The sequence below is a fragment of the Saccostrea cucullata genome, unplaced genomic scaffold (genome assembly GCF_032062105.1).
Source record: "Saccostrea cucullata isolate Sc308-1 unplaced genomic scaffold, CSIRO_AGI_Scuc_v1 ctg217, whole genome shotgun sequence".
NCBI lineage: Eukaryota > Metazoa > Mollusca > Bivalvia > Ostreida > Ostreidae > Saccostrea > Saccostrea cuccullata.
In genome coordinates this window covers 650,613-664,458 of record NW_026936638.1, presented here as the reverse complement: position 1 = coordinate 664,458, position 13,846 = coordinate 650,613, and the positions used below count along the sequence as shown (strand labels likewise).

At 33.3% G+C, this 13,846-nt stretch overlaps 1 protein-coding gene across 1 annotated transcript; it reads left to right on the top strand.

Annotated features, from left to right (window-relative positions):
- Positions 1-4,041: 4,041 nt before the first annotated feature.
- On the top strand, positions 4,042-13,023 carry LOC134246086 (uncharacterized). The gene is made up of 18 exons (XM_062728356.1): positions 4,042-4,104; positions 4,291-4,496; positions 4,659-4,805; positions 4,909-5,105; positions 5,243-5,375; positions 5,583-5,762; positions 6,086-6,295; positions 7,437-7,697; positions 7,962-8,090; positions 8,461-8,672; positions 9,134-9,260; positions 9,510-9,677; positions 10,034-10,225; positions 10,379-10,555; positions 11,029-11,128; positions 11,354-11,517; positions 11,648-11,817; positions 12,160-13,023. The coding sequence occupies exons 2-18, from the start codon at positions 4,292-4,294 to the stop codon at positions 12,412-12,414; spliced, it is 3,027 nt and encodes a 1,008-aa protein (XP_062584340.1). The 5' UTR covers positions 4,042-4,104; position 4,291; the 3' UTR covers positions 12,415-13,023.
- The last annotated feature ends 823 nt before the right edge of the window (positions 13,024-13,846 follow it).

Sequence of the window (13,846 nt, the reverse complement as noted above, 5' to 3'; positions counted from 1 at the left end):
TGTGCAAAGAAACAGACGACAGGACGCCATTAACGAATTTCTTTTAACGAGATCTATCGGTGGTGGTTTCCATGGTCGTCCGTATTACGGTGGTTTAGGTGGTGGATTCGGTGGAGGATTTGGCGGAGGTTTTGGAGGAGCACCTTGGTATGGATCCCGAAGAGGCATTTGTAAGTTTTTTTAATGATATATTTGTATTAAGCTATACAAGTTATATAAGTTATTGAAACTTATATACTGGTTTTGCACACTGTAGATTTTATGCCTTAAATTTATTTTAAAGAAAAATCTTTTCAACATTTCATTCAAAAATGCAACCACTTGAATAAAAGCTAGTGATAAATCGGACAACTTTCAAATCATTCAACAATCATCATATTTTTTTTTCAATCTTGCATTTAAAAAAAATGCTTATCTTAATATTTTATACAATTTTATTTTCAGTTTAATAACGTAGAAACTAGAAAACAACGACGCACACCAAATTTTAGTGGAAGGCATGTGGTGGCCTTCGTGTCTGTTCCGTGGGATTATATATGCTGGAAAACTTTGCCTTTATCTGTTCAGCAAGGTTAATGTGGATTGCTCAAACCACCGCCAAGGATAGCAATGTGTCATTTTAACTGTGAACTGTGATCATCCATTCCAAAATCAAATATTTTTATTGAATTTTTTATCCATATTCATGAATACGCCTCAATTGTTGTCATGGATATAAACGTGTTAGCCTTTTTTATGTAGATAAATGTATTCCTGGACATATTTATTATATTTATATTTATGATTATTGTTATACTTTTGATACATACCTGTTATTGAATAAAATACTATTTTCATGAAAACAAACTTCAAATTTCCTTTTGAGTGATTTTAAACTGGTCACTACGATTAATACATTACATTGCTAGGGTCTTTGAATGTAGTTCATCTTGCAGAAAAAGACTAATTCCATGAATTCTTCCAAATGAAAGTTTCTACTGTCAAGAGTAATTACATATGCATAAATACTGTATCTTGTATTTATGTCTTGATTGACAAGAGAAAGAATGCCCATTGTAATATTGGCAAGTGTCCAAGATGTACTTGTCACAATTACACTAAAACGATGATAAAATGTCGATAACATGATATATTTTTATATAAACCTAAGTCAGTGAAGCATGCAAGAAACACATAAATATATTTTATATATGAATACACATAGATTCACTGATCAAGGCAAAGCAAAAACTATCCGCAGATTATGGTTTAATAGTAAAAAATATATTGACCAATGAATGCTTTGAATGGGTTTTACTGAATCATTTATTCATTATGATGATTTATTCACCTGATTTCCGATAATACGGGAGTGGGGACCGTACTAAGAATGTGTATTGAAGGGCAGAGTTGCTTTTATTCGTCAATATTTACATCCTCTTATTGGTTGTTGTTGTTTTTAATCAACTGATTACAATTTCCCCTCTAAACTTGTAAGATCGTGTTTTATAGTCATTTTTATGAGAGAGAGAGAAAAAGTGTCAATAAACTATATCGAACTGAAGGCTTCTCCATCAATATGACAGTTCAATCGATAATTCAAGATTTTGTATGATTTAAATTTTATTATAGGATTAAACGTTCTTTTTTCAGAATTTATCGATGTGTAACGGGTTTCATTGTATCGCGGTATATTCCAAAAAATCAGATACATAGCTCATATGCTTTTTGTTGAAAAAAAATATCAGTCTGTCATCTGAATGTAAATTTTTGTGATGATTAAAAAGTATGGAAAATGCGTTGGAAAAAAAATATTCAAATAAAACATAATTTTACAGAAATCGGTCTCCGCTTTTATTATTTTTAGCCCACTGAGTTTATAATCTAGTAAAATCCATATAAAGTTCATGTTTTGAAAGTCTTTATAAAATAATTGTTTATTTTCTTATGTAAAATTACATGGGAAAATAGAAAACTTCATAAGTCCATGTCAACCTCAAGTTTCCATGTTTTCCCATACCGCGATACTATGAGACTCTCCAATTTAGGAGGTAAATGAGACTTCCTGTTTTAAAAATAGAGTACAACTTAGATGATGCAAGCTTGGGAAATAACTTGATACTAAAAAGTTAGGCCATAGTCTGCTTTATTAATATCATTTGATGAAAGTTAAATTTGAAAAATCAAATTACACTTTTTTATGCAAAAGATTTAAGTACCGCGATATAATGAGACACCTGTATACATGTACTTGTGTTTTTGAAATCGTAAAATGGAATATGTAGAGGAAAAAAAAATTTTTTTTTTTATTAGCATATGTTTTAATAAAAGTAAAATTAATTTTTTTTAAAACTAGTAACTACATGTACATCGGAACGGATTATCGTCGAAACCGGGGGTTGGGGGGGGGCTAGGGGGGCTTACCCCCCCTTTTTTTTTGTTTGCAAATATAGACATAATATAGGCATTTAAAATTGGGGTTAACCTTTTTTTGTTGGCTTAGCTCCCCACTTTCAATTAGCACCCCCCTTTCAATTTGCTTCCGACGCCTATGAATCCGCATGGAAATCTCTAGCTTTTCTATTTTCTCATTTGAAATAATGAGACCATGATGTGACAACATTTCACAGTCAACTCATTTTTGTTACATATATTCTGTTGGTAATTGTTTTGAATGGTCTTAACTATACATGATCCACTCCTGTTCTTAAAAATAATTCAATATTTTGGAGACTTTTTGTAAATGGCTTTGCCTAATTTTTAATCATAATACCGTTTCCTGCTCGTCCTTTAAAGCGGCAATACGGCTGCAAATCGTGTGCTTTTTCATTCAAATTTACCCAATATATCATTAAGGAATAAAGTAAAAAGTTGAAGTAAGCAATTTGAGAAAAATTAATATTCTCTCCTCATACAAAATTAACGTAATTAGAATCTGCCGGATAATCAAGGGTCGTACAACCTAACTCTGTTTACTAGTACCACGTGAATTCTAAAATGGCACGCGCATACAATGTAGGGTTTACAATTATAATGGAATATTAGGTAAAAGCAATTCCCAGAATCAAAATATCATAACTCTCCGGAAAATTAATAATAGTTAACGTTTTAGTCTGCATTCAGATGAATTTAACATGATTAAGTACAAATGTTGACGTTTTGTGTATCGGGGTGCAGAAAAGGAAAATCCACCAAATCATACGTCATCGCGGCAAAATGTCAAACATAACACCTTTCTGTAGTTCCAATAAAATTTGCACTTCAAACGGCAATAATTTTTATAAGTCATAAGTGCATTTATATGTTGAGTTTACACTGATTTTTTTTCTTTGAAAGCTATGGAGATACGAGAAATGATAGCATGTATCAACAAACCTGTAGGGTAGAACCTTCGCGAGCCCCACGTGAGTGTCGCCGAGATCCCGTTTCTTCTTCATCCAATGATTATATTAATTTACCAACTAATTTTTTGTCAGGAAAGTAAATGCTTTTAAATTTCAAGCCCTATTTTTGGTTTTGTTTTTCGTTTTGGTCGACTTTGTTAATGTAGCAGGCCTACCGGGCTTCCCTCTCTTATTGTTTTGTTTATGAAAACTATACGCATGCGTATATAGCATGGAATGTAGAACCTCGAACACGTTGCAATGTATATATTTATGTACCATAAATAATTATTAATTTTAATGAAATAATTAGAATTATTTACTTATGAAACTTGTAATTTTCTGAAAGTGTATACATTTATGAGTATGAAATAAATTCCAAATCCTATAGGAAAATTTTAACAAGTCTGTTTTTGAAGAGATGCGTCGCATTGTCACTTTAATTGTTTACTTGGTGACTCGAGTTTACCAGTATTTTCAGTACTTTGATTTTTTTTACTGTGAACACGACACAACCACACGTTTCTCAAGAGAAAATATTCCAGTTAGTCATTTTCACAGTATTGATTGTCATTAATAACTGTATCATAAAAAATCATTTGTATGTCGGCGAAATGTTGTCAGGAGATTTGAAAATTCTAGAAATATTAATGGAACGACTTATCTAGTAATTACGCAAGTTGTCAACAACGCCACCCGAATGTCCTTCTTTTCATGAAATGAGTGACTAACGTATTTACAGGTATTTCCATTTCGTGAAAATGTGAATCTTATTTAAATGATAATAATCACTTATTAATTATCTTCTTTTTAATTAATACATATATTATTTATCTACGTTTTGATAGTTAACATATCTCAGCTTTTAAACTTTTTCCCCCTTTTTAACTCGATAAAAAATCTACTGACTGCGCTCAAATTCTCGCAGGATGTCAAAGGACCATGTTTCCGTCAGAAAGTTTGTCTACTGGCCAAACTTTGAAATCAGTGAAGACGGCAGTAACATCGATGTAGGAACTGGGGCAGGTCTAGATGTTAAGGTTACCATCAGCAATAGCCTAGTGCAGTATGTAGAACAACCCCTCACAGAAAAATGTCGCTGGTTTAAAATGAACATCAAATACCTTGCTCCAGGTAAATTATAACTCATTAAATTCACCTTCTTTAACAACAATTATACAGTTTACACATTGTCATTCATTATATATGTCAAGATTGCTTTTCAGTATATTTTTTATATACAGGCGGACAATAGAACCTAGATTTACATGTGGTCCTATTTTAAATTAATTATAGGATCCTTTGTGATGTTTGGATTAAATCCAGGCTGTTTGACGGGGATTCCTGAGTGGGATAGATACAAGTCAGTGAGATACGTCAGTGACACGGGGGGTGTGGTCAGTCAGGGGGCGGGGGAGAACACACACGTCAAGTTTGGTGTTGGTAAGTGGACTGTGGATGGAAAACATACGAGTATTACATCATCAGTAATTTAAAAAATAGTTTAAAGGCAGATCAAATGCAATTAAATCATTATGTACATTAGGTGATGAGGTGGTATGCTATGTGGAGAAGTTTTTCAAGGACAAGTGCCTGGTTAATTTTTTCACCAATGGGAAGCTTGTTTATCGCCACTGGGGTTACATGGAGAAGGACAATGTGTACGCTACCATTGGAGTGAAGTTTGGTCCAGCACAGCTAAATGTCCAATGGCCCAAACCAGGGGAATTCAAAATAGACACTGTAGGATTATTTTTACAATCCAAATGAATTTATAAAAATTCTTCAATCAGCTTCTGAAGGTTCTTTGCCTTAAATATTTAGATCCTTCATTTAATTCCGTTGACTAAATTACACTGTAAGTATCTTTGATTTTGAAGGCATCTTTGGAGAACTGGATATGTCCAAGAGCAGCTATTACCACCAGGGATGACACAAAAGTCATGGAGCAGACAGGTATCATAGGCAAAAAGTCCTGTTATACTGCTCAAGGACCAAGGCCACTGACAAAAAGTAAGTACCGCAGTATAGAAAAAATCTGATCAAGGACCAGACTTCTGGGAAAAAAATTAGAATAAGTTTGTCCAAGCACCAAGACTAATGATGAATTTTTTTGTAGAATAAGTATGTACAGTGTATATTAAAATATTTAGATACTAGACAGTATGTAGAAGTAAATAAGAATGAGTATTATGCTTTTGTTTTATGCATTACTTTCAGATTCCAGTTATTTTGAGGTGAAGATACAGAATAAGAAATCATCCTGTCCTGCCATTGGGTTAACTAGTGCCTTCCTGTCTACCGGAATGTTCTACGCATGTGGCTGGGGGGATGAGGATGGAAAACCTACATATGGCTACCATGGGGAAGAGGGCTGTATTAAGAAAAATATGTTTGATGGTAATTTTTTTGTATCAAATTTTAAGATTTTTTTTGTTTAGGTCAAAACTGACCTATTTGTTTGACTGCTATTTGTTTTGCTGCAGGTAGGTAGCTCACTAGTCTGAAAATACTCGGATGGATGACCAGAGAGGTTAATTTAAATTTTATGTTAAATTCTTATTATGATTATAATTGCACCTTAAATGCAATTAATATTAGCATTTTTTTTTAATAAGTAACGCATCATAAGTTCAATGACATCTGTGTAAAATATATAGGGTATATGTACTCCATACAAATACCCATGTAACAATTACATTAATTTGAAAAAATGCTTTCAGGGCATGTTGCACAGGATGATGGTTGGAAATGTGGAAATGGAGACTGGATGGGTTGTGGACTGGTCATTGATGACAGGAAGTTGTCCACCAGACTTCCTGAGGAGATTCCTGTGTATATCTATGCCACAAAAAATAGACAGGTCATTCATGTACAAGGGGATATACTACCAGAAGCTGGGTACTATCCCACAATATCATTCCTAGACAAGGGTATGTACTACACATAATTACAGAAATCATGAGAGAGAGAGAGATTTTCACACACACCTTCGCCTCTCATACCCTTAAAAGGTGTGGTCAATTCAAATGAATGTCAGACTGCTCGGCCCAACGACACCTCGGCCCAACGACACCTCGGTCCATTGACATCTCGGCTCCGACGGCTCGGCCCAAATTTGAAGACACCTCGGCTCACATAAAAGACACCTCGGTCCAAACAGAAATATATTATTTTAATTAAATATATTTATTATTTATGTTGTTATATATCTATGAAATGCAAAAGAAAATTAATTTGATACATTTGCAATCTTCCAAGACGACATATTGCAGTAATTAAAGAAAGACGATCCATTAGTAACTTGATTATGTGCTAATCATTAAACAAACAAGACTGAAGACGCAGTGCATCCTTTAGAGTCTTGAGCGTGTGTCATAGGGGGTGGTGACTATGAGGAGTTAATTATGAGATGCCACAATCTGGGAATTAATGTTAATGAAAACCATTGTTGATATTATTGAATCGATTTGAAAAAAATATGAATTTTAAAATTAAACATTAAAATATGCGCATTTTTTCTTTAAAATGGCTAAAAAATATATTTAATGTATTATTATGTTGCATTGTAAAAAACAACAAAGTCAATAAATAAATAGACCTGTTACCTCCCAATCAACGGATTGTAATTTGATGTTGTGCTGTGGTTTGTTAATTAGAAAATACTGAAATTATTGTATTACTATATTTATAGTAAACGTATAGTGATTAAAAATACATAGTATACATTTACATAACCATGACAGGGAAAATACAAAAAAAACTAATTAAAACAAACTAAATTTAATTTTATTCCTAATGGGCCGAGCAGTCTTCGGTATGGGCCGAGGTGTCAATGATTTTGAGCCGACCTGTCAGGGCCGAGGTGTCAACCAGCACGGGCCGAGGTGTCGTTGGGCTGAGTAGTCTGTCTACCATTCAAATGAAGCAGAGTTATCTCTCTTTAACACAATACTTCAGTATGGAGCAATTCTTTACAAGTTTGATGGGACAAAAAACTCTGTTTATAGTAAAAGTTTGTCATTTAAACAAAAAGTATTTTTGTACTACTAAAACCATTTAATATCTGGACAGGAAGTTCTGTGACTGTTAAATACCCGTCGGAGCCTCCATTGTTGGATGTGGACATGGAGAATCAGATAAACTTACAGAGGGATATACTGACAGACTTCAAAATGTCAAACCGAATCAAGTTTAAAGAGTTTGAAAATGACAGAGGAGCTCACTTTTCTTTAGTGAAACATGAAGAAGATGACGACATTCTCCGAGGCATTATGTGCCTTAGAAGAGCCTTCAAACAAAACGATTACTTCCAATTAACTACTAGTCAGCTACGTATGTTGATTTTATCCTTTAACTTCTATGAATAACAATGACTGAAAACATATTTTGTGAACAGGAATCTATCAAATGACCTTCATTTTTTCTAATATTTCAATTTTATTATTGGAGAGTTCAAAGAAGGACAAAGCACACAGATGCATTTCAGTTCTTTTCCTTTTATAATTTGAATCAAGTCAGTATAAAAATTGCAAACATATTTAGGAATTTTTTATGGGTTGAGTTGATTTTTTTTAAGTGAAAATATTTGTTTTGTAGGAAGTGTTCAGATGGGTTTCCTGGAATACAGTTCTTCGTGGGATGACAAAGAAAACTGTTTGTTAAGTTTTGACAATAACAGCATTACTCATAGAGAATACCTCATCAAAACCAAAAACATCAGTTCAGGTACATTAACTACCAGACATTATCCAAACATCAGATGATTCAAATTTTAAAAGCAGTTGAAAATGTTTAGTTTTTTTTCCATACATACTGTAGAAGTACTTTTTTCCATGTAGTATTCATTTACGCTAAATACGCGATCACAAATTTTCCACGGAAATTTGTCCAAGCGTAATTAATATAAATTTAAGGCATTTGATGACAGTCTTAGAAATCGGTGTAATTTTCTACCCTCAGATTAAACAGAAATTGAGATTCCGCGGAATTATGACCTGTGGAAAAAAGTATGTCTACAGTATGTACATTTGTTGATCAATTTGTGTTATAGTGCAGAAAAAAATCTAAAGTTGTATGTGAATTCTTATATTTTTAGGTACTTCCATGATTTCTGCACTGATATGGAGAGCCTATGACAAGAGTGCAGTGGTGCTATTCTTTGAAGGCGAGGTTCTTGACAAGAAACTATTGGGTCGCTGTATTATAGAGAGCTCAGCACATCTAGAGATCTTCCCTGCCATAACAATGACAGACAATGCCAGGTTTGAGGTGGAATGGGATGAAAGAGAGACAGTGGACTTCAATATAGTAAGACATATTTTGTTGTAGGGCAATCAAAAGGTCAATACATACTACATGTCACATATTTAATCTTTGAAAAATAAATTGAAATTTTTTTTTTAATTCTGCAAAATTTAATGTTTTAACTTAATAAATCACTCTCTTAAAAATTGCAGTGCTTGGTATCTTGGTAATGTACATGCAGATACATACAACATTAGGAATCTAGATCTCTTCATTATGTCTTCATTCAATTATAATTTATTTATTTTTTTTGTTTGCTTGTTTTCATTGGTTGCTTGTTTATATTTACATATTTCAAACATTGCATGTATTTATTACTTTATTTTTTATTTTATTTATTTATTCACCATGTATGTATTTATTATCATTTTCATATATCACTTTTGAAAAACTATTACAGTCACTGCCTTATACAGCAATCCAGCATAGTAGTATTTGTTTTAAACATGTTACACTGTACACAGGAGGAACTACACACCTGGATTTTACCTGACGAGGCTGTGGTGGTGGAGGGGAACACGATAGCTGTTACTGAAGATGTGCAGTCCCTCCCAGTGTGTGCTCTATCATCAGAAAACCTGAGGAAAGAAGGTTTGTTAGCATTGTTAGCTGCAAGTTAGATAATTACTTCATTGTAATTTATCCTGAAGTCTTTTGCACAGTAATCTATGAACATGGTCTTCTTGCAACAAAGATGTCATCATTATGAAGGGTAGAAAAGGAGATAAAATTTTGTAAAGGGCAAAAATAGAAAGACCATAACAGCTAGACAAGTACCTTTTGATTAGTCATTCAAGGATCAGTTTACATTTATGATATTTTTGTTCTTATATCTTTAAGGAAAATCCTACTTTGAAGTCACTTTACAGGAGAGTTCCAGTAAAACTTTCCCTGGGGTGGGGGTGTGCTCTGCCTCCTGCCCCACTGATGCCCTGGTGGGGTACAGGGTCAACTGGATACAGAACATTGCTCTATATCTACACAAAGGACATGTGCTCTGTGGACAGGGTAAGTAGTCATGTACACCACATTACATATTTGCACCATAAAACAAAGTACATATTACAGTCAAACCTCATTATCTCAAACTTAACTTGGCAGAGAAAAAAAACTTTTGAGATATTAGAGATACCAAAGATAAAATATTTAAAGAATAATTGCTTAGAACTTCCTATTGTGACATATCCATGGTATTGAGATATTGGTGTTTGAGATTAGATACCAAAGTTCAATTATAATTTTCAAAAAAAAGAAAAAAAAGAAACAAAAAAAAATTTCTACTTATTATGTACTACATGTACCAGAAACTGCATAAAATTATAAAACCATGATGTAATTGGCTCTTCTTCATGCATTTACAACAGAGAAAAGTTTTGAGTGGTCGGAGGATGTGAAAGCGGGTGACATTATTGGATGTCAAGTTATCTTTCCTGATAAGAAAGACAAGCTACAGATGGCGTTAGTCAAATTCTTTGTCAATGGTGCGTTTGTTTATAAGGAAGTGATTGGCATCAACCCATCAGGACTGTTTGTAGCATTGTGCTTTGAATCTGAAGGCAAGTCTTCCAATTTAGAACATCACTGCTTTATACATGTATTTGCCTTTTAATTGTGTACATTCATTGATAACTAATAAAATCAAGGATATATCTTTGAATGTTTAAAGAAAACAAATGCTTAGGAAAGTATCACACTTTTTACAACTGTAGGAGACAAAGTGTCAATTGACTTTAACAAAGAGTCCCCCTCTGACATTGAGAACATGAGGGAGCTCTCCTTTGTCTTCAACAACTACCAGGATGAACCAAGAAAAGTTCAAGAGTACCAGACCCTGTCTCGCAAAAAGACTATGTATCTCACCCAGCAGTCATTTGGCCATTCCTACGGTATGTTAAACATTTTGTATGTCTCTCTTAGCTTTAAATCAAAGAGGAATTAAGACCCTATTCTGCATTTGCCTGGTTGTGAGTAGAGTTCTTGTCTGTCTGTCCATCCAAATTCATTTGCATGTCCAGAGCATATTTCCCCCCCCCCCCTGCAATGGTGTAGTCAGACTCAAATTTCACCCATAGAGTGCCAATTTGTAAAGGATGTGCAGTGATCTTGACCAAATTTCTAGATCAGAGCTCATGGACCTTTGTAAGATTCTTGCCAAGAGCATATTTTCTCTCTCCTTGACCTTACCTTCACCTATAGAGTGTTTTGAGAGCGTCAGTAACCTTTGGTGAATTTTCTAGATCAAAGGTCAATGTCATACTGTGTATACATTTTGTTTTAAATATTTGTTGGGGTTACACAATTTGTATAATTCTTGTGGGTTGAGACAAATGCCTATTTATCTGCTGTTATACTTCGACAGGTACAAAAACAGGTACCCCACGTATCAGGGATCGTCCTATGTATGTGTATGTATCTCACACAAACAAAGATGGAGCCAAAGCCAATACTGTTTTCTCTGAGTAAGTGCACCTCATAAAAATTTAAACACTCTTCTAGCATTGTTGATTTATTTTTCATTTGCATACAGATTGATGGACATTAAACAATTTATTTTCATCAAGAAAAAGGTCTATGGTAGTTGGGGTCAAGATTATTGATTAAAAAAATTCTGTCACTTATATGCCATATATTCATAAGTATGTGACAGCTGAGATTTTATAACAACAAATAACTCTCTTGTATAGATTGACATCTAGTGGTCTTTTAGTGGAGACCTCAGCATGGAATGCCACCCCAGCAGCCAAGAGACAGAAAATTAAGGAATGTGACATTGTACTGATGTGTGTTTCCAAAAACTCCCTCAAAGACTCAGAGCAGAACTTGGAATGTCAGAGTTTAGTAGCAGAGAGTGAGTATCACCTCAAACTGTCTCTTTTAAAAAAAGTAATAATTATAGCATAACTAAAGTATCACAGAATACTGAAACTGACACTATTACTGTGTGTGTACAGTACTTAAAAAAGCAGAATGTACTGTAGATAAGAAGTTGGTAACTGTACTTTTGGAGGAAATGAAATGGCCACCTGCTGGAAACTTCAAGTCTCACAGTAAATCCCTGGTCAAGTTTGGTGATGCAGTGTTTCACTTTGATCAAGACACTATGGACTTTAAAAAGCTAGTCAAGTATATTTGTGAATATGTCTTACAGGTTTGTAAATTTTGTCTCTTGTTTTGAACTTGCTTAGCAATTAGGCATGCATGATTTGTTTGAAATATTATTTTTACATAGGAATTGTGAACAATTACTAATGTGGCACAAAATTTTACAAAAATATTCCCTTTGAACTTTAAAATATTTTAATAGAATAATAATCATTAATCCCATTCCATAATATTTTAATAGATTAATATTCCTAAATCCCAACGGGAGTTATCTCTCTTCTCAGAGGGACAGTGAACCTTAATTCTCTCTCTCTCTTATCAAAGGAACAGTTCACTTTAATTCTTTCTTTGGCCAGGTTTATATTATGAAATGTAATCTTTTTCAAAGGAGGATATTGCAGCACCAAAGATAGAGATGGTGGTTCCAATACCTGTCATTAACTTCAGCAGTGGTCCCATGTCTACGGCAGGACCATCACAAACAGCATCAGGAAAACTGTCCAATCAAAAGGAACCTAGCAAACTAACTCCTTCTAAACCATCCATTCAGAAGGATCAATCCACACCTACAAAATCTAAAACACAGCCCACATCTAAAGGTTCAGAGAAAAAGTCCAGCACCAAAGTTTGCCAGATTTTATGATGTAGTGAAATGTTTGACATAGACTTGCAGTGTATTCTTTTAATTATTTTACTTAATGTACAAGTGGTATTGTTCAGGGTACCCATAAGCTACTTAAAAACAGATACTGCACAATCAATGTCAAGTTTTTTATAAAATAGATAAAAGGGTAACAATAAATGTATGTTTTGTTTTTTTTACTTTTAACATATATGCGTTATACATGAGACATTTAATATAGTGGAATCATCATCGTTTGTGGTTGGGACCAATGCATGTTTATGCATTTTACGGGTCACCCCTATGCCTACAAATTTACATTCCATTAAACCATAACTTTGTCAACATTTCGGTTAATTAAATGATTTATTTGCGTTTTCTATATTAGTACTTCCCAATGTGTAGTAAAACTTGTATTGTCAATGACACCCCCCCAAAAAAATTAAAGTGATTTCAGAGCAAGATATTATATTAATGAAACTGTGTATGGTGTAACAATGTATTCAGTTCATTTTGTCTAGTAATATGTAATTCATCTGTGATATCATTAAGTAGCAATCAGTATACTCTTGTTATACTCTCTGTGATATATTTATACATGTACATGTGTTGATATTCTTGCCATTTTTGCAAGCTTTATAATTTTTTTTTTTTTTTTTGCTCTTTTTTTTTTTTTAAATTGTGTGTGTGTATAGCTTTCTTTATACATGTATGTATTTAATGTTTTAATGAAGTGTTTACTTGTAAATATTTCAATGGGATTAATTATTTTATTAAAACAATAAAAATAAATAACTGGTATTTTAAAATTTGCACTGCAAATACATTGGGTGTCTGTAAATATGTATTTACACGAATATATTTTGTTTATTATATGATAACTCTTAAATGCAAGTCCCCTTAAGAATCTAACCTTTTTAAAAAATGTTTATAATTTTTATGCTGATCGATAACTACACATTTAAAATTGGTGCACTTTTCATATCACTTATACAGTCATTTGTACATGTCTGTTTTGGCCCATCCATGTTGTGATTTTGCTGATATATAACTGTGGTCATTCCAGAATATTTCATAACCCCAATGAATTAATTTATTTTATATTTCATCAGTAATTGGAAAGCATGTACTACTTCTCAATGAACAATAGCACATGTAGTGTATATTTTTGAACATGTAATGCCCTTTATGAATATAGAAATGAAATTAACAGTAAATTGGGGTCCACCGTTATAAAACTTTGAGAATTCTCATAAAAATTCTCAACTCAAGTCTTGAGAATTACTCACCTGAGAATTTTACAATAAAACAGAGTTTAAGGAATTTTATTTTTCTCAACTTTTTTTATGACGGCCGCTGAGTCTGAGAATTTTGGATTTGAGAAATTTCACAGACTTGAGAGCATTCTCAGACTTAAGTATGTTTTATAACGGTGGACCCTTTTTAAAATACT

Bases quoted from the DNA above. Each gene is read 5' to 3' on its own strand.
- LOC134246086 (XM_062728356.1), top strand. From the start codon at position 4,292: ATGTCAAAGGACCATGTTTCCGTCAGAAAGTTTGTCTACTGGCCAAAC. The intron at 4,497-4,658 runs GTAAATTATAAC...AATTAATTATAG, and splicing joins CATCAAATACCTTGCTCCAG to GATCCTTTGTGATGTTTGGA. The intron at 11,518-11,647 runs GTGAGTATCACC...AATGTACTGTAG, and splicing joins TCAGAGTTTAGTAGCAGAGA to ATAAGAAGTTGGTAACTGTA.